Source organism: Sceloporus undulatus, chromosome 2, assembly GCF_019175285.1.
Source record: "Sceloporus undulatus isolate JIND9_A2432 ecotype Alabama chromosome 2, SceUnd_v1.1, whole genome shotgun sequence".
In the NCBI taxonomy this organism is placed as follows: domain Eukaryota; kingdom Metazoa; phylum Chordata; class Lepidosauria; order Squamata; family Phrynosomatidae; genus Sceloporus; species Sceloporus undulatus.
In genome coordinates, this window is record NC_056523.1 from 25,638,731 (window position 1) to 25,659,672 (window position 20,942).

The window sequence follows — 20,942 nt, forward strand, 5'->3', positions numbered from 1 at the left end:
CTCCTCCCTCCCTAACTGTCATCTTTCGGCCTCTGAGGGAGAGAGAAGGCTGGCCCAGTACCATCAGGGGCTAGCCTGAAGAAGGAGGCTCCTCCCTCCCTAACTGTCATCTTTCGGCCTCTGAGGGAGAGAGAAGGCTGGCCCAGTACCATCAGGGGCTAGCCTGAAGAAGGAGGCTCCTCCCTCCCTAACTGTCAACTTTCAGCCTATGAGGGGGAGAGTAGGCTGGCCCAGTTCCATCAGGGCTAGCCTGAAGAAGAAGAGCCCTCCCTGCAGTCCATCTGCCTTGGTCCAGGCCTCAGAGGGAGAGAAGAACTGCTGGACCTGATCCCCTCCCCCCTCACCATTCCCTTCTCCTTTTGTGTCGTGTCTTTTAGATTGTAAGCCTGTGGGCAGGGAACTGTCTGTTATCCCCTCTATTGTAAACCGCTCGGATTCCCAGTGATTGGGCGGTATATAAATAAAACCTATTATTATTACTATTATTATTATTATTATTATTATTATTATTATTATTATTATTATTATTAGATAGACTCAGGAGCAAAGCAGACAGTCAGGAAGGAGCAGTCTCTGGTTGCTCCAGCCAGAACTGTGGCAACCACACGGACTGCTCCCAAAGCAGGCCGCCACCTGTAATCCCAAGCCGCACTGTCCAGGAGACAGATTAAAATGACGGATTAATTTGGTCCTTTGGGCCAGAGGGTAGTGTCAGAGCAGCTTCCAGCCACTTTGGGGGCATGCATAATGTAAATGCCACACCCTCAAAGTGGCCGGAAGACGCTTCATTTAGTCCACATGTTTTGGGCTTGGGATGAAGCAAGCCACAGCCCTGAGTCTGCAAGATCTGAACAGCACTGTTGATAGCAGGGTGGCTTGAAGGGCCTTCATAGGGTCACCGTAAGTTAGAGACACGACACAAAAGGAGAAGGGAGTGGTGGTGGGGAATGGGATCAGGTCCAGCAGTTCTCCACCTCCGAGGCCTGGACCAAGGCAGATGGACTGGAGGAAGTGCTTGGCTTCTTAATTAATGGTTAAAAGGAGGCTTCCTGGGTCAGAGAGGGGTTAGCCTCTGGGAATGCTTCTCTAAACGTTATAGTCTTTAACTCAGTTTTGAAACTGGGTAGAGAAGTGATGAGGTGTGCATGTGGGGGAAGAAGGTTCCAGGAGTAAGGGGCAGCAAGCGAGAAGGGACGAATTCGGGAGGGGGCAGTGGTAGTCCTACACTGTGACAGGAGACCTTGACTACAAGAGCGAAGGGTGCGAGTAGGAATGTAAGGAGAAAGAAGGTCAGATAAGTAAGGAGGGGCCAATCCATGGAAGGCTTTGAAAGTCAATAATAAAAGCTTGTACCGGATGCGGAAGGGGAAGGGGAGCCAATGAAGGGAGGATAAAAGAGGTGAAACATGGTCAAAGCGGCGAGTGGATGTGACAATACTGGCAGCTGAATACTGGACAGAGATTAAAGGATGGAAGTATGAAAGAGGAAGCCCTGTCAGAAGGAGGTTACAATAATCTAGTCGCGAAACCACTAGGGCATGGACTAGAGTCTTGGCATTAGAGGCTGAGAGGAATGGACGGATCTTGGCAATGTTGTAGAGAAAGAATCTACAGGCCTTGGCAGTGGCCTGGATCTGGGGAATAAATGACAGAGAAGAGTCAAAAATGAAGCTAAGACTGCGGGCTTGATGAACATACATGAGCATTTGTTCACTCACAGTATCCTGATGTAGTTCATATGCACGCTCACATACATCTTTTGATTTTTCCAAATGTTTTTGCGTTACAACTTGGAATGAAAACATTCAATTTGCATTGCTATCACATGTGTACACAAGAGATTCAACCATGTAGATGTGTAAATGCACAAAAGTTAAGTGAACAAAAACTGTTTTATGCTTAAATAAACTCTGATGCAATAAGTTCTTCCAAACTACAAAAAGAGTCGAATTAGAGTCCAGTGTATGCAATTAAATCCCATGTTAGTTCAGAGTAAATACAGGCCATAAGGTTAATTGGGGAGCATGTATAAATAAATGTACAGAATCATGAAGACCAAAGAGCTATCAAAATGAGTCTGGGGTATAACTGTACAGAAGCACCAAGTGAGTCTGCAAGACCTGAGCAGGGCAGTGATGACCAGGGCTCTTAGAAGTCACTCATTTGTAGAGTATTCATAAGACAACTTACCTAATTCTGATGAGTTTATGGGCTGACCTACACATTTTTGTTCTGCTGGGCGGAGTTTGTCCATATTCAGCAGCTGTGTGACTTGTGGCACATCTGAATTTAACTGACAAGCTCGAGGTATGGTATCTGTTGGCCCAGCAACTGTGAATGGAAAAAATCAGTGTAAAGCTGTAGAAAAAAATGGCAAAGGCTTCACTTTTCTGATTGGCTGAACAAAACAGCCAAGAATAATCATGATGATAATGCAACCCACAAAATAACTGCCTCAAATGGACAGGATCACTTAGCTTTTAAACGATATGTCAGAATGCCCAGAAACACAGAAACAAATTATATAATGCTGCAACATTCCTTAAATGTGTGAGTACTGATACATTTTAAACTAATGAGGCATGCCTCAAATAACCGATATAACCTCAGTAGTATATCCCTTCTGTTATTTAGTCATACAATAAAAAAAGCTGCATAAGGTGACATTTGGCTCGGGTTTGTGGATGTTCCAGGTTACATACAGCAAAACAGTATGCCCTATGCTGGATTACCAAAGTGCTCTTGTTTGGCTCACATAATTTAAACTCTTTAGGGTTATAAAGAATTATAGTCCTGCCTTTTTAGAAGAGGGTTGGACAAGACAATGATTTCAGCCTTTCGAGTTCCCTAAATCTTCAACTAATCACCAGCCGTTATATCTTTTCTAGTAAGCATAATTACATATGCATGATTGCTGTTAGCTTACTGTTAAAATAATTTATGTATGGGGATAAGAATTAATTAGATTTCAGGGTGGAGGGGATTTGCTATTAAAATACACTCAACAATTAGCTGGTCTCACAATTCAGACCATGGTGATTTCTCCCAAGTATCTGATATACCCATGTTGTCCATGTGATTTCAGCAATGACTTTCTTCTTGCTACTCTTCCACAGAAGTCATTACATTTGAAGAAAGCCAGTAAGCAAATCGAACAAATGGCCAAAACTGGGGGCTTTGTTTCAGTTGCTGTGTCACCCTGACTTGCTTCTATCCCACTTAGCAGTGGAGGAGCACTGTCAATACATATCCTCTCCGTACCAGGATGAACCAGAAACACCCTTGCTATCCAGAAGAGTTATAGAAGTATAGCAATTTTGCTCTTTACAGATTTGATTGAAAAACAACAGACTACTCTTTTTGTTCTGCTGCTGGTTATTTTTAATGCATACATTGTGGGGTGGTTTCCTGATACTATAAACCTCATCCCACAGCCATGCATATTGCTCAACCAGGCCACTTCTCAGAGCTGTGTTGATATTGGTGATGTACAAGCAAATTACTACAGAACAGCATTTGTTCTGAACAGGGATTTGACATTTAGAAAGTAAAGTTAAGGGGGTTTTGCTTTAAGATTTAGGAAAGAAACATTGGTATATGATAGTTATTTACTGAAGAATAAATAATGACAAGATAAGAAAGGGAGGAGAAATAAGAATATGTGGTTAAGTGGCAGTTAGAGAAAAGAGGAAAGGCTTTTTTTATTATTGGGGAGGTAAAGAGAAGAGACATGTGGATGACACCATACTACTAAGTATATCTAGATATTACATTTAGATATTATATCTAAGATATGAGGACGACACCATACTACTAGCAGAAAACATTATAGATTTGGAACAATTGGTCTAGGAATGACGATATAACACCGGTCTTGAAGTCCCTGCACTGGCTGCCTATTAGTTTCCGGGCAAAGTACAAGGTGTTGGTGATTACCTTTAAAGCCCTACATGGCTTGGGCCCAGAGTACTTGAGGGAACGCCTTCTTCCCTATTGTCCATCCTGCACACTAAGGTCCTCTGGAAGAAATCTACTACAGCCAAAAAAATCTAGGCTAACATCTGTCTCCCAGAGGGCCTTCTCTACTACTGCTCCTAAACTATGGAACGACCTGCCGGAGGAGATCCGTCACATTTCCACTCTGGCAGCTTTCAAGAAAGCCCTCAAGACGGATCTCTTCCAGCAGGCCTTTCCAACTTAGTTACCCTCCCCAGATATAGAGATATTTGTCCCCTCATCTGTCTATTTCCCCCCGCCAATGTTTCTGCCTATTTTTTTGTTTCTTCAATGTTTTTAATGTTTTAATATTTTAATATTATTACTGTTTAATTCTGTTTTAGTACTGGGAATGGGTGGTGGTGGTGGTAGGTCTAGGGTTTGATTTTTTTAACTCTATTGTAATTTGTTGTATTTTATTGTTGTAACCCGCCTGGATTCTTCATGATTGGGCGGGCTAGAAATAAACCTATTATTATTATTATTATTATTATTATTATTATTACAATTACTAAGGAAAATCAAAGATGAAGGTGCAAAGGCAGGCTTAATGCTCAACATAAAGAAAACAAATGACCACAGGAGAAATACATAAAATCTACCTAGAAAATGGGGAAATCATAGAATTGGAAGAGACCTCAAGGGCCACTGAAATATTCTACATCAAAATAGTAAGAGTTTCGGTACCTAGAATCAAACATTGATCATAATGGAGAATGCAGTCAAGAAATCAGAAGACTAGGAATGAGAAGGGAAGCTATGAAAAAAACAGACAAAATCCTAAATAGTAAAGAGATACAAATGAACACTACATTTAGAACTGTCCAAACCACTGTATTCCCCATCACCATATATGGAAGGAGATGCAGTAAATGGCATTACAGTATACAGCCCTCCCTCCCCAACCCTGGCCTTGCCATCTGCAGATTTCAGCATCCATGGATGGCAAATCCTATTTCTGTTAATGGCAGTGTGTGCCTGCTACTGTGGTACAGCAGCTGCAAGCGCATGCACTGCAACTGCAAACTGTGAAACTTGAGATCCTGTGATTTTTTTTCATCCATGGCGGGTCTGGAACGAATCCTGCCCCACGGATAAGAATAGCCCACTATATATTTTTTTCTTTTTGTTACTGTTGTTTTGCTTTGTCACTGTTTTGTTTCATTTATGTTTTTTTTTAAATCTGTGTATGTATATATGCTTCTATTTTGAAAATTATTAATAAATATATTTTTAAAAAAGAACAGCAGAACCATACTGGATAGCACTGTTCTCTGTAATCTGCCATAATACTAGAACAAAACAAACAAAAGAACTTCAACTAGAGAAAGGAAGAAAGAGGCCAAAAAGAGAACAGCTGAACAAACCAATCATTCTGTATCAGCTTTGTAGCATAATAAGAAAACACTGAAACAAAATGTGAGGATATAGCTCAGCCTCCAGAGAAATATCCAAAGAGATTTGCAAAAAAGAAATCTCCTTATCCACCTGATTCTCAATTCCATGGATCACCCCAAAGGCTTAGTCTCACTGCTCTAATCCTGATTAAAATGAATAGAAAGTTTCCCAAATTCAGTGCAAGATAATTAGCTTGCATTGTTTCACAAATCAGACCAATTTCTACTCACTCTTTTAATAAAAACACCAGGCGTTCTGTACAAATACTCGGGAAGTGTCAAGTCTGGGTCCTCTGAGTAAACTGAGGCATAGTTCCCTGGTTAAGCTGTAGCCTGATGCAAAGATTGCATGCAGATGAATTTACCAAAAGTGTCCTTTACAGAAGTATTTCCCACATGTACCCAAAGTATCCCTTTATGCCATTCACTCAAATGGAGCTCTTCACAGTCTGTTTCAGTTTTCACCACTTCAAATAACTGGGTCATCCAAAGCTCACAGCAACTCAATTTATGAACAATATGAACAACACTGGTCTCAGAACAGATTCCTGGAGGATCTCCTTATTTCCTGCCACAAGATCAACCTGTTTACTTCTGTTCTCTTCTTTCATTTAATAGTCTAAAAGATGTAGTGTTCTCTTGTTATATAAATACTAAATATACTCAATAAACTTCATTGAAGGATGTTATCAAACCCCTTTGGGGAATTTAGGCATCTAAGATCTACAGTGAATTACTGTTTTCAACATACTTGGTGATGCCCCCATAGGACTTCAAAAGATTGGTAAGGTAGGATTACTTTACCAAGACAGAAACAGACATTTCTTGTAGCTCTTGAAGGATGACAAGCCTGATATGTTTGTCCCAAAAATAAGAGCTACCTTTGTTCAATTGATGTGGCTCTGCTCCTCATGTTTTCACTGTATATATAGCAAAGGTCTGTATGTCTACTTTATTTGTGTCAAGTTTTGAAATGACTTCCCTGATGAGAGACTTGGCTGTGTGTCTTCTTTCTCTTTTGGAAGGCTGCTAGATTTAGGCTGCTGATCAACCTCTTCTGTTTATAACTGTCGGCATTTTGGGTTATGTCTGTTTTGATTGTGTTGATTTTTACTGTATTACATTAAAATGGTTGCTTTATGATGTTATGCAGGCATGGTGAAGCTGTGGAAAGGCAGGATAAAATGTTTCAGATATATTCTGTCTTGAGACACAAAACAGACATACAGAGAAGTCATCAAAATCTCAAAAGGACAGAGAAACTCGTTCTCCTAGTCACAATGGGAAATGGTCTGATAGCAAGCTTCAAGATATTCACTAATCTAACTAGGAGAGATACTGCAATTCATCTTTATGATCCTATGTCCTTTATAGTATAGCACATAACAGGCAGAATCTACCTCCATGTCAGCCTGACTGGAAAGCAATGCCAATTCTCCCTTGCCCTCAGCTGGTAGAGCACCATGTTCAGCTGTCACCATTGTGAGCACCACTCAATAAACATTTCAATATGACAGACATCCCCCCATCCCACTGACACATAACAAATCAACTAGGTAATGGATGGCAAAAGGCTGTTTGCACAGATGGTACAGCTCTGAAAAACAAAATGATGGTTCTTGAAAGCCTTACAAATTCAAATTACCTGGAGAGAATAAACAGAAAATTAAAATGGCATATCTACAGTATCATCTTTTTCTTTTAAAAAAAAACACTCAGTAAAGTACTTGGATCACAGGAGTATAGCCCAGGCTGAAAAAACACAGTCTGTTTAAATCAAGACACATTTGCTCACTAACAGGAACATTCAAAATTTACCACCTGGTTCTGGGGAGACTCTAATTGCAGGCAATCATCTAAAACGTTCTCCTTTCCCACTAATGGCCAACAAGAATGCCCACAGCCACTGACAGTTCCTCTCTCTGGGCAAGCAGAGATCCATTTCACTACATCTGAGAAGCTGAGCTAATAAAACTTCAAAACATTTTCAATAGCACACTGACTGCTGCCTTCCCCTTGGTGTCATCCACTGCTGCCTTCCATAATGAGAATTCTCCTTTACCTTAGACATTGGTATATTTCAACTAATGGTGCCACTGAAGTTTGGCAGGGGTGGTGATGGCGATGCTCTGAGATAAAACATTAATCCAATCTGCAAACCAAATACCATCATTCTGGTATTCTGCAGTTTGGATCACACTCTCTATCATGCCCATTAGAATCTTTTACTCATCCTTGGTATCTACAACATTAGCATTCCAGGTGCCATGGACAGTGGAATTTTTCTCTGACTAGAAAATTATATCCCCTGAGATCCTTGGTACCTGGGATGTTTGCATTTTTAAGTATATTATGTTTGTAGACAGTATAACTGACTTTGTGTTGCCCAGGGCAACATATTTAATGGAATTTTATTTATATTTTATGGTGCAGACTCTGAATGGGGGTAATTTTGATAGAGGCTGAAATGTGTCGGGTTATTTAAAATGTAAGAAAATAACAATGGTATTAGAATAGAGATTATAAAGTCTTTTTATTATCGTTAAAATATAATGTATTGTATAGAAGTCATTAGTACAGTTGAATGTTTATTATATGTTTTCTTTTTTATTTTGTATGCTTTGTTTGTCTGATTATTTATTTGTTAGTTAGAATGTCTTTAGTCCAAATAAAATAAAATAAAAAATATGTAGGACCATTAATATTACAAACAGGACCTTTGTTCATGATATCTTACTAGACCAGCACTGTGGGATATGAGTAGGAGAATTGTTCCGCAGTTGTTCTGTTCCTATCTAGAGGGCTGGTTCAAGAGACTAGCTTTGGGGGATTCGTGTTTAGCCTCATGGCTATTAAGCTATGGGGTGACACAAGATTCCATCTTATCACCCATTCTGTTCAATATCTACAGGAAGCCACAAGGGCATTTGGAGTAGGGTGCCCTCAGTATGCTAATGACAGTCAGTTTTATTTCTCCTTGTCATCATCTGAGTCAGCTGGGGCTGTGCAGATGCTGGCCCAGTGCTTAGATGCTGTGATGGGCTGCATGAGGGATGTCCAGTCAGCAAGTATCCCAAAAATCAAGTGTTTACAGTATAAGAGCTGTTGAGTAGTTAATTCAGTCCAGGTCAGCCACAGAGTAATAATAAATAAATAATAAAACTTTTATTTGTATCCCGCTTTTCTGTGACACGACAATCAAAGTGGCTCACAACACATTACAATCCACATTTACAAAATTATGTCCCAAATCCCCCCCCTTAAAACAGGATTAAACATATTACAATTAAAAATATCTATTAAAACACAATAAAAAATACGAGGACAAAGCGGTGGGCTAATACATGATGTGGGGAGCAGTCATTCTGTGGCCGGGCACTTTTATTCAGGAAAGGCCTGCTGGAAGAGATCCATCTTAACAACTTTTTAAAGCTGTCTAAGCTGGCAATTTGACGGATCTCGTCCAGCAGGCCGTTACATAGTTTGGGAGCAATTGCAGAGAAGGCCCTCTGGGAGGTAGCAGTTAGTCTGGTTTTTAAAGGCTGCAATAGATTCCTCCCAGAGGACCTGAGGGTGCGGGGCCGATTATGTGGGAGTAGGCGATCCCTCAAATAGGTTGGGCCCAAGCCATGTAGGAATTTAAAGGTTATAACCAACACTTTGTACTGTGCCCGGAAACTAATAGGCAGCCAGTGAAGAGATTTTAGGATGGGTGTTATTCAGTCACTCCTAGTTTTTCCAGAGACCAGCCTGGCTGCCATATTTTGCACTAGTTGAAGTTTCCGGACTAGGCACAAGGGTAGCCCCATGTAGAGTGCATTACAGAAATCAAGTCATGAAGTTACCAGTGAATGTACAACAGTTTCTAGATCCTTTACTTCCAGGAAAGGGCGCAGCTGGCGTATCAGCCGAAGCTGATAACAGGCGCTCCTGATTGTCGTATTCACCTGATTTCTCATGTGAAGCGACAGATCTAGGAGCACCCCCAGACTGCAAACACAGTCCTTTGTGGAGAGTGTGACCCCATCTAGGTCTGGAGGTTGCAACCCTATACAGTACCTGGTTTGGGGGCCCCTACTGTAAGTACCTCCATTTTGTCTGGTTTCAGCCTGAGTTTGTTTTTCCTCATCCAGCCCATTACCGCTTCAAGACACTGATTGAGGGGAGAAATGCCATCTGTTGTCATAGCTGCTGATTGGGACATGGAGAAATATATTTGGGTGTCATCAGCATACTGATAACACCCTGCCCCATGTCTGTGAATGATTTCTCCCAGTGGCTTCATATAAATGTTGAATAGCATCGGGGACAGTATGGCGCCTTGAGGGACGCTACATTTAAGCTCCGTTTTCAAGGAGCGACTGTCCCCGAGCATCACCCTCTGGAATCTACCAGAGAGGAAAGACCGGAACCACTGGAGTGCAGTGCCACTGATTCCTAACTCTCCCAAGCGTTCCAAGAGGATGTCATGATCTGTTGTGTCGAAGGCCGCTGAGAGGTCTAGAAGCACCAACAGGGTCACGCGTCCTCTGTCAATGCCTAGATGAAGATCGTCAGCCAGAGCAACCATGGCAGTTTCCACCCCATATCCCGTCCTGAAGCCGGTTTGAGTATCCAGCAGGATGAAGGGAGAAGCAAGAGGATCCTTGTCAGCTGGTCCAGGAGTTACTCAGCAAGTCAGTAGTCCAGATAAACAAGGTCAGCAAGAAGTAAAACAACTGTAAATTGTAGCCAGTCCAAAGCACTAACACAGAAGGGTACTGCTAGTTGTCAAGAAGGGGGGTTGAAAGCAACAAAGATGCCAGGCTGTGACTAGGGGATTTATAGGTTGCTGTCTCAAAATACCAGGTGCCTAATTAGGTCAGTGTCTCCTACTTATCAGTCGCTGGGATTGGTGCAAACTCCCCTTGTCTCTTCCTTGCTCGCTGAATGATGGCAGAGGGTCTTCAAAGTCTGCAATCTCCAGGTCGAAAGTTTCCCCTACCGCCTCAGCTCCCAGTTCCTTTGACTAAGGAAGACCACATTAATCAGGAACTGCAGTTCCCTAGAAATCTCCCATCCTCTCCATCTGTCCATCTCTAGAGGGTGAGTTATGAAAAGGGCCAATAAACTAAAACTGAATTCCAATATGAAGAATGTTCTGTGGGTTGCTGGTTTTTGGATCTGGGAAATGGGTAAATAGCCTGTCCTGGATATGGTTGCACTCCTTTTGAAAGAGCAACTATGCAGCTTGGGACTATTACTATATCCATCGTTGCCACTGGGGGCCTATCAGCTTATCATACCAATATTAAAAGAATTGTACTGGCTACCAATACATTCCAGTCTGTAGAGTCCTAAACAAATTGGAACCTTGAGGGAATAACTATTTGAACACCTATGTGATACCTGAGGGAATGCCTCCCTCCATACGTGCCTGCCTGATGATTAAGATCTTCCATTGGGACATGGTAGAGAGCCTTCTCAGCCATAGCATGCCAATTGTGGGATGCCCTCCCCCTTGACTGGCACCAATGCGATTGGAGACTCGATTAGCACTGACACTCATCATTTAAATGCCAAATTAAAACTTGGCTGTTCATCAAAGCCTTTGGGCCTCATTAACTCATTCGTGGCTTGCTTCAGTGGACAAGGAGGGCATCTCCCCTTGAATGACTGCCTGAAGTCGGTAATGGATTGGTGAGTGAAAATAGCTTATGCTAATCGAAATAAACGGAGGTACTCGTGAGTAACCCCAATCCAGGTATGGGATAAGTTCGCCAGTTCTAGATGGGGTTACACTTCCCCTGAAAGACTACGTCCGCAGCTCTGGGGTGCTCCTGGATTCATCGCTTCAACTGTCTTCTCAGATTGATGCGACAGCCAGTTGCGCCCCTACCTGGAGCAGCGGGGACCTAGAATGGTCGTACATGCTCTAGTAACCTCTTGCCTTGATTTCTGCAATGCGCTCTACATGGGGCAACCTTTGTGCCACGTCTGGAAGCTCCAATTGATTCAAACATGGCAGCCAGGCTGGTTGTCGGAAAATCCAAGTTCGACCATATTACACCTATTTTAAAATCACTGCATTAGCTGCCTATTACTTCCAGCACAGTACAAGGTGTGGTTATCACCTATAGAGCCCTACATGGTCTGGGTCCAGTCTACTTGAAGGAACGCCTCCTCCCATACAATCCTTCCGTACACTCCGATCCTCCGGAAAAACCTTTACAATCTAGAAAGACCAGACTGGCGGTGATCTCCTGGAGGTCCTTTTCTGTCAAGCTCCAAAAACTTGGAATGACCGCTGGAAGAGATTCACCAATTACCCTCACTCGAGGCTTTTAAAAGGCGACGAAAACCTTTCTCTTCCGGCAGGCCTCCCCCGATTGATAATGTCCAGAACCATTGAATCCCCTTTTATTATTTTTCTTACTTGTGATTTGTTTTTAACTTTGATGTATTTTTTAAAACTTTTTTTTTACTGTTTATATAGTTGGGAGGAGGGTTGGGTCGGGGTTTTGTGGGGCTTGTTGTCTTTACTGTTGTAATTGTATTTTTTCTGTTGTTACCTGCCTCGGTCCTCAATCGGAAGACCGGGATATAAATAATATTTATTATTATTATTAAATAATATGTATATAATATAAAACCCCTAAAACTTTTTTAATTTATAAACATTTTATTTACATAAGGCTAAACAAAAAAAAAACCCTAAAACTTTTAAAAGCTGTTTTTAACTTATTACAGGATATAGTATGTGCTTAGTTTCTTTAATTATTGTTTTAAGTTGTGTAACTTGTTTTTATGCTTTTTGTAAGTTGAGTTCCGATCACTGATGTAGGCAGGGTATAAATATTTAATACATAACGTCGTGTTGGGTATAGATTGTAGAAAAAAAAGGAAATGTTCATGACAAGCTTATTTTGATGTGGAGAAGTGACAAGCTTGGTAGAAGAAGGAAAATTTATAAGACCAGGGAGTTAGATTGGAGGAAGACCATTAAATCAAATCTCTACTCCAAAAGGTCTACATCCCCAAGACAGAAAACCTAAGCAATCCTGAATATCATGTGCCAAAAAGCAAAGAATGATCAGGTTTGAGGAAAATTTACATTAACAAGCAAAATAGCAGGCCTGAGTTTTTTTCTGGCCACAAGCATTTTAAAGCTTCCTTGTGGGAAAGAGCTGGGGGCCTGATTAATCTGAATAAAAAGAGGGGTGAAATTTAGCCTAGATTCTGTGAACCACAGGAAAAAAGCTGACTTACATACACATATATCAATGCTAAATGCAAATATTAATATGTTTTGACAAGCAATAGGATTTTTTTCACCAATAATATTGGGAAGAGTTAATGTGAAGTCCATCAAAACTATCTATTTTCTTCTTTAACTGTCCGTTTCTAATAATGGCTAGATTTTATATGGATACTCTTCACAGTTTTCTCTTTAGAAGCCATTTTGTAAATGAAGTCTCTTCACAGAAGAGCTCTCTGATAATTAAATAACAAGCTCTCTTTCAAAATGCTTAATGAAATACTTATCTAAAGGTAGCTGGCAGAAGTTATAGCAGTTTTGTATGCTAATTAAGATGGAACCTTTTCCACAATGCAGTTAATGAAGGCTGTTTGAAAAAAAATTAGTGGTCTACCTACATTGGAACTACACTTAACTAATATCATGAGCCAGGAATGCATGACCTGTGGTCACATTAATCACAATGAATAATTTAAACTCTCAAATAATTACAAAAAAACTGACAAGACAGGCTGGCATTGATATCTAATGGACTTCTGGGAGGTCCAAGTTAACACACCATCTTCATCAGTTGTATCCATGGGCTTTGATTTCAGAGTGAAGCTCTTCGCAGCTTACAATTAGCTGAAAACTATTATGCCATCCAGTGATTGGAAAACAGCTCCTTTGAATATCTCACTGGTGAAAGCTACCAAGTCAATGCCCAGATTGCACCACTAGAAAAGAGAAAAATAGGTTTTAGTGACTTCGTTGCCTAAGTTGCAGTAGAAACCAATATCAAAATCTGCTACCTATAATATAAAAGAGCTTGTGTGTCTATGTGTCTGTATCTGCAGCCACTCCAAAAACACATCTGAACCTTGGCATGGATACTAAGGGACCAACAGTTTACACCACTGCTTCCTTAGTTATCTGATCTAAGGAACCAATTGTTTCCCCCCCCTTCAATGTTCCAGGGATTAGCACCATTTTGTCCACTTGCCACAAATCTTTCTTTCTGTCCTGGAAAATCGCTGTGGACTAGCAGTCGATGGCTCTCAGACTAGCACTGTCCAGAGACATCCACTTTGAACAGCACTTATGTACACTTTGTGATTACTTTCCCTTTAAATGAGTGTTTTGTTTTTGTGTTGTGTGGCCTCCAAGTCAATTTTGACTTTGGAGACTCTAGGGGAAACCTATCATAGGGTTTTCTTGGCATGTTTCTTCAGAGGGGTTGCCATTTCCATGCGTGAAGCTGAGTGAGTGAGATTTGCCCAAGGTCACCCAGTCATTTTTATACTCAGTGGGGAATCAAATCCTGATCTCTTGAGTCCAACACTCAAACCAATACAGTGGCTTTCCATGAATTAATGGCGGTATCCAGAGCGCCGGCCTGGATATGTACTAAGGTTGCTCGGGTCCCTAGTATGTTCAGTCCTTTCTACATGGGCGCTGCCATTACGACATCACGTACGCAGACGTCCTGGCGCCGCTGGATACATACTAGGTTTGCCTCGGGGTGTTCTTTCCAGACACCCGCACCCCAAGGATGTTGTAATTGCAGCACCCTTTCTACATGAGCACCACCATTACGATGTCATGACTGTGGACATGACGTCTGGCACCACTGGAGGGCGCTTGTGGTGCCCTTTCAGCAGCGCCAGAAGGAGCTCCGTATCGCTGGTGCAGCATTTAAACAGCCGCGCCAGCGATTATAAAGAGAAAGGGGCTGAGCCGCCCATTTCTCCTTTCCCCTCCGCTGTTGGGTGTCCTTGGGGCATGAAGTCCCAAGGACACCCCTTTCCAGGCCGTGGGGAAGCGGCATTTTGCCGCTTCCCTGTGTACAGGAAAGTGGCAGATTGGGGCCTCTGGGGCTGCCGCTGTGGCAGGCTGAGCCTTGATCTGTCGGGGGAAAGGGGCGGGGTGCAGGCTACCCCAAAGGGCGGTCTGTATCCCGCCAATGTTACCTAAATTTTAAGTAATAGTTGCTTACCATGCCAATACGTTACAAATATCTCTGTCCTTCACTACAGACAAAATATTGGAAGAATGGGTAGAAAAAAGAGCAAAGGAAAAAAGATGAACCTAAGGCCCTGAAAAGACGGGCCTATAGAGCGCAGTCGTCACTTGCTAAGGGTTGGCTGAGGTGCAACACCCATACGTGCCTCACCCCTAGCACGAGATGAGGGCGTCAAAATGGCACCGCCATTTTGACATGACGGATGCTTAGCGTCTGCACGTCGCATCCCCTGGGATGTCGCAAGTGTGCCATTGGCACACGCGGCGTCACAAGGGCACCGCAGAAAGAACGCCTTTTGTGGGTTCTTTTTGCCACCACAAGAAGAAGTCGTTGCAGTTTGTCCGCTGCAGCTTCCTGCGCGCAAAACAAGGCGCCACAGATCGCCTTTTGGTTGGTCTGTACCCCACCTAATTTTCCAAAAAAAATGAAGCTACTGAAACAATTATAGAGATCTTGTAGCACTTTGAGACTATGAACTGATGAAGCTGGCAACATGAGTTTTGTAGACTTCAGTACTTCCTATATACATCTGAGGATAGTATGATTGGCCCCATACAACGCCAAAATAAAGTGCTTCGGGTCAATTTTGGAGGTATGTTGTTTCAATGATGCACCATTCTAAGACTTTGGAAGCTGCACCAAAGCCACGATCCAGTCCTAAGGACTGGAGCACCGCTTTGCGCAGCTTCGGCGTTTAGGACGCATGCATAATTGAAACAGCATACCTCCAAAGTGACCCAAAGCAGCTTTATTTGGCCTGTCTGTATGGGGCTATAGTCTACAAAAGATCATGCTGCAACTTCTTCCTTCGTTAGTCTCAAAGGTGCTGCAAAATTTGTTTACTAGATTCTACAGACTAACATGGCTATATTTTGAATTCTACTGAAACAATATAGTAGTAGAATTATGTAAATTCACTGCTTTTAAAACTAATTTCTTTTATATCCAGGTTCAGAAATAATACTTTTGTCAGGACTAATATTGGGTAATTGAGACTAGCTTTTGTTCCTACAGGCAAAATAAATAAATGAGCTAAAATCTTAATCAGGTTTTGTTTTCCATCTCAATCTTTCAATTCACAGATCAGGATCAATTCAAGAGTTTTGATGTTGTCTATCTTGTCAGAATTCCACACATGAACATATGCACATGCTGAACAATATATCATTCACAGGGTATACAGAATTCATTTTCACAGTCATTGTGGGGGGATGTCACCAACATCTATTGTGTACCACCTGTTGTGTACACCTGTTATTATGACAGTCTTCTGGAAATCCATGATATAGACAAACGAACAGTAGCGGAGTATGAACTTATCTTAATCCATTCAAAAAAAGATTTCCGCACTGGACCACCATAGCTATTATTTTGTGCCACTGGAAAGTGGTAACACTGATGATGCTCTCATCATCAGCTCTCAGTTTGCATGGCCTGAATCCAAAATCAGTCCCAATTAGAGTAGATGTCTTGAAACCAGTGAACATTACATACTGGTATACTCAACTATAGGTTGACCTCATCATGTAAAAGGAGAGGGTAGGTTTTTGGGCCAAAATTTTGATATAACCCATGGATATATGGAGGGTAAAATGTGGGCATGCATCAAAGGATTTAAAGGATGAAGTACAGGAACGATGCCAAAGACGTAGAAAATTCCAGCAGGCATAACCATTTGTGCTCTACTAAAGGTTGGATGGATGATAGGAAGAGGGGATCTGTTGCTTCCAGGACAGTTATACTCATGCTTTTCACCAGAGGATGGTTCTTTTTTTTTTTTTTAATAAGAGTTAAGTACAGTACTTACGACCTGTAGATAAGTCAACTCAGTTTTGGGGGGTCATTTTGAGCTATTTTTCTAGACTTATACATGAGTATATACAATATCTATTGTTTCCCTAGCAGTTGATTCAATGGTCTACTCTAGCTGGAACTATCACTGTATTAATCCACAGTATTGTTAAGAAAATACTATTCTTCTATGTCAAAAGAATCCCTAAGGTTTAAAAAAGAAAGAGGAGACTTCTTATCAATAGAGTACAATATTAAGTTTAGCCCACAAAAGATACATTCTCAGCAGGAACCCATTAGTTGTTGGTCTCTCTTCTTACACTACTAATTCCCATCTGACCAATTTGTGATACATCCTATAGTTATGCACAACTACAAATTCTGTGGAAGGACATGGATGTGCCGAAATTGAGGATTAGCACAATGAGTCTGTAGGTATGGGAATGATCTATTCTATATATAAAAATTAAACAGAAGGAAATACACACTTTGATATTACTTTGCTCACTACAACACCAGTCATTTGATAGGAAAGTACACAGTCATTGAAAGATACAGAAGAAAATCTCTCTGGGAAATCTGACAATATTGATCTCACTCCATTGGCTTCAACAATGGAATCAGTACTGAATGGGAATCAAATTACATATGACAAACAAACATACTGTCATACACAAAGAAAAAACACTATAAGAAATGCCATGTATGCCAAAATAATGTCGATAGTGTTAGTATGTGTCTCAGTATAAATACAGCTGTAGTTAAGGGAAATCTCTTTTGTTGAAGGTAACAAGAGCAAATATTTAGATGGAACCAAAAGTTAAAAGGGAAGCAGTAATCCTGTCATTAGTCATACATTAATTTCAGAAATGTAATTGAGCTTTGCACTTTTGAAGTGCTCTCTTGCATAGCTCATATTTTTCTAACCTACTTCAGCGAATATTATGTGTTTATTTCTATATATTTCAAATCTTCTGTAGCTTTAAAAATATATTTTATGTATTAATTATATAGGCCCTAATACAGCCAGTATGGCATAGTGGTTTGAGGGTGGACTAGGATTCTGGAGATCAGGGTTCCCAATCCAGCTGAGCCATGAAATCCACGAGGTGACCTTGGCCAAGTCACACTCTCTCCGCTCCAAGGATGGCAATGACAAACTTCCTCTGAAAGAACTTGCCAAGAAAATCCCGTTGCCATAAGTTTAAAATGACTCTTAGAACACACAACAAGAGATACGCCCTACTAAAATAACAATCCTCCCAAATGTTTAAAGCATGTATGTGGGGGGGGGGGCAGGTAAATATACCAGAGTAGTGTGTGGAGAGAGGTAACCGATTGTAAGTGTCCTACTATCCCATGATATCAATCCAGCATACATATTTTGATACTGTACTCTGGATGCTATTGGGTGTAGAGGCTGCGATGACCTACGAAACACCGGAAAATGTTGAATATGGAGTTACATCCCAGACATGTGGACAGCTTCGAACAAAGGTAAAGGCTTGTTAGAGGGTGCAATCCACCCCCCTCCATGCTCTGCATTCTTATGAAAAACAAAAGTCAAAATATGAGATTCTTGCCAAAAGATCAAAAAAGATCAGATTCTCTTTATCCCCTGTTGTGTTCCAAAATATCCTTCTGTCCACTCCCTCTGGAGATATCCTTGTCAGTGTGTTAAATCAATAACCAGTAATCTGGCCCTTATTTGCTGCTTCACTGCAAATAAAATGGAGGACCATAGAGGTTGCCACTTTAAAAACCTAGTACAGTAGTATAGCAAAAAACACTCTTGCTGGAGATGCTACTAGTCAGTGAGCAGGCCAGGGGACCAATGGACTCAGCAGTATAAAGCATCTAATGTATCCTTAAGTTCTGCCTTTTTGGATGGCCTTGGAACACCAAATAAAAGCTTTGTAACTATGGGAACTGTGATCCATGGTAAAACTCATTAATGCTTCTGGATCAAATTTTATTTAACATTTATGCTACAAAAACTCCTGTCAGTAGTGCCTTGAGTAAATGCAATATGCATACACTTACAAAATGTATTCAAGACCACACTGTGGAATAAACCAGAAAGTCAACTTCTATATTTGAAGGTACCATATATACTCATGTATAAGTTGACTCAGTATAAGTCGAGGGCAGTTTTGGATCCAAAATCATGGATTTTGATATGACCCATGGATAAGTCGGGTCAAACACTGGAGGATGTTACAAAAGATCAAGGGGGAACAAAGCACCACTTCCCTCCCTATATCTCCCTCTCTGATCTCTCCCAAGCATCAGTCTCGCATGGAAAAGAGAAAACAAACCTTGCACACAACACACACAATTCCCCTTACAAAAAAGGAGGACAGATGCCACTCTTCTCTGCTTTTCATTCCAGGACTCCCAAGCTCACAGCTTGCAAAAAAAGGAGGACGACCCCATTCTTTCTCTGCTCTCCACCCCAATGACCCTCAAGGATCAGGCTTGACAAAAAAGGAGACAGGCCCATTCTTCTCTGCTCTCCACCCAAGGACCCCAAGGAGTCAGGGCTGACAAAAAGGAGGACAGCCCCACTCTTTCTCTGCTCTCCAACCCCAATGAACCCCAAGGATCAGGGCTTGCCAAAAGGACAGACCTTTCTCTGCTCTCCACCCCAAGGATCCCCAAGGATCAGGGCTTGCACAAAAGGAGGACAGAACCCACTCTTTCTCTGCTCTCCACCCCAAGGACCCCCAAGGATCAGGGCTTGCACAAAAGGAGGACAGACCCCACTCTTTCTCTGCTCTCCACCCCAAGGACCCCCAAGGATCAGGGCTTGTAAAAAAGAAGGACAAACCCCACTCTTTCTCTGCTCTCCACCCCAAGGACCTCCAAGGATCAGGGCGTGCAAAAAAGGACAAACACCACTCTTTCTCTGCTCTCCACCCCAAGGACCCCCAAGGATCAGGGCTTGCACAAAAGGAGGGCAGATCTTTCTCTCTCTTCACCTTACAACCCCAGAATTTCCAAGCAAAACGGGAGACAAGCCAGGGCATACAATGTGTTTGTGTCCTTTGACTCAGCAGCAGCTTGTTAGCTCTGGCAGCGCAGGAAGACTGAGAGGAAAAACAAAGACACACACACAGACACAGACACACACACAGAGGGAGAGAGGATGAGAGAGTGTGCCGGGGCTTCAAACAGGGAGCCGTTTACAAGGCTACAGAGGAAGGTGGGCACTTCTGGGAATTTATAAGCATAAACTCATTGCCCTGTCTATAAGTCTACCCATGATTTTGGAGTCCATTTTGGGGCATTAATTTTTCGACTTATAGTTGAGTATATATGGTATGTGCAGTACGATCCCAGGGGGATACTAGACTTACTGTGGAAATGCGAAACTGTGGATAATAACAAACCTTACTGAAATGGATTACTTCTGGCTGAAGTTCACCACAGGTCCCACTGGAAGACATAGAGATTCCTAGACAGAATATCTATCAAGACATTTCTTGGTCCTCCAGTGTGACTCTATGATCAACTTCCACTGGAAGCATACCATATAATAAAGGACATAGAAATTGTTTACAGAGAATAGGTTTTGTCAGAAGTGGGTTGCGGATATTGACCCAACAGATACAGGGGTCATACTGTACACTAAAACCCAGGGCAATGAGGTGTTCACCTTTAAAATGCTTTTATAAAGCAATGTTGTAACGGAAGAGAAATGGGGATGTCAACTATTATTTTAAGAAAAGCAGGAAAGATACCTACAATTTTGCGCTTGATCATAACTAGAGGTATTTTTGCATGTAGCGGGGTTACAGACAGTTCCTTGTGGATCGTTGACAAATACAATCTTCTTTTAATCTTTCCTAAATCAGTTATCCTGTAAGGAGAAACATGAAAGTGGGATGGGACTGAGAAAGATCTCCATCAATTCAATAAACCACTGTCTCTCTGCAACCATAGAAAACTATCATTCATATGCAGAGTCTTTATATCAAGGACAGCAAGTGGAGAATTTAAGTATTACCCCTTTTACAAGATAAGTAATGAGATTTCTTTCTCAAATTCAAAGTTAGTGGCTACAAGCCTGGATGTATAAAATCACTTTACATGCTAATTTTATTTCAGTTCTCTCTACTCTTCACTAGATTTCCATAGCACTTCAACGTATGAAAGAATTCAATTTATATGAACTGAGAAGCCACTAGCCTATAACAATCATGCTTTTTTCAGCCCCTTAAGCTTGTGTTATCTTGGGACATGCTGTCACCCTGCTAAAAAGGAAATCATTATAGACTTTCTTTTTTTTAAAAAAAATGCACCTGCCATTTTACACAGGCTCTTTGTTCGTTTAAAGATGGATACAAAACATAGTATGCCATTTTCACTTCTTGAGCACATATCTCCAAACCTGAATTAATAACATCCACATTTATTGCTAACTATTCAGGTTGTTCCTCCAGTGACATCTAGGATACTGAATTTGAACATATCTAATAGATTTAGACTACGGTGATGTGATGTTCAGCTTTAGTTC

General features: G+C 41.5%; 1 protein-coding gene across 1 annotated transcript in view; it reads right to left on the bottom strand.

Moving 5' to 3' along the window:
• Positions 1-20,362, bottom strand: part of LOC121920315 (protein CFAP20DC-like) — a 63,762-nt gene extending 43,400 nt beyond the window's left edge. Inside the window, exons 1-3 of the mRNA XM_042447446.1 lie at positions 20,171-20,362; positions 13,190-13,346; positions 2,191-2,331 (exon numbers count right to left, since the gene is read on the bottom strand). Of these exons, the coding sequence (XP_042303380.1) occupies positions 2,191-2,331; positions 13,190-13,211 (163 nt within the window). The 5' untranslated portion in view covers positions 13,212-13,346; positions 20,171-20,362. The remainder of the gene's footprint in view (positions 1-2,190; positions 2,332-13,189; positions 13,347-20,170) is intronic.
• Between the last annotated feature and the right edge of the window lie 580 nt (positions 20,363-20,942).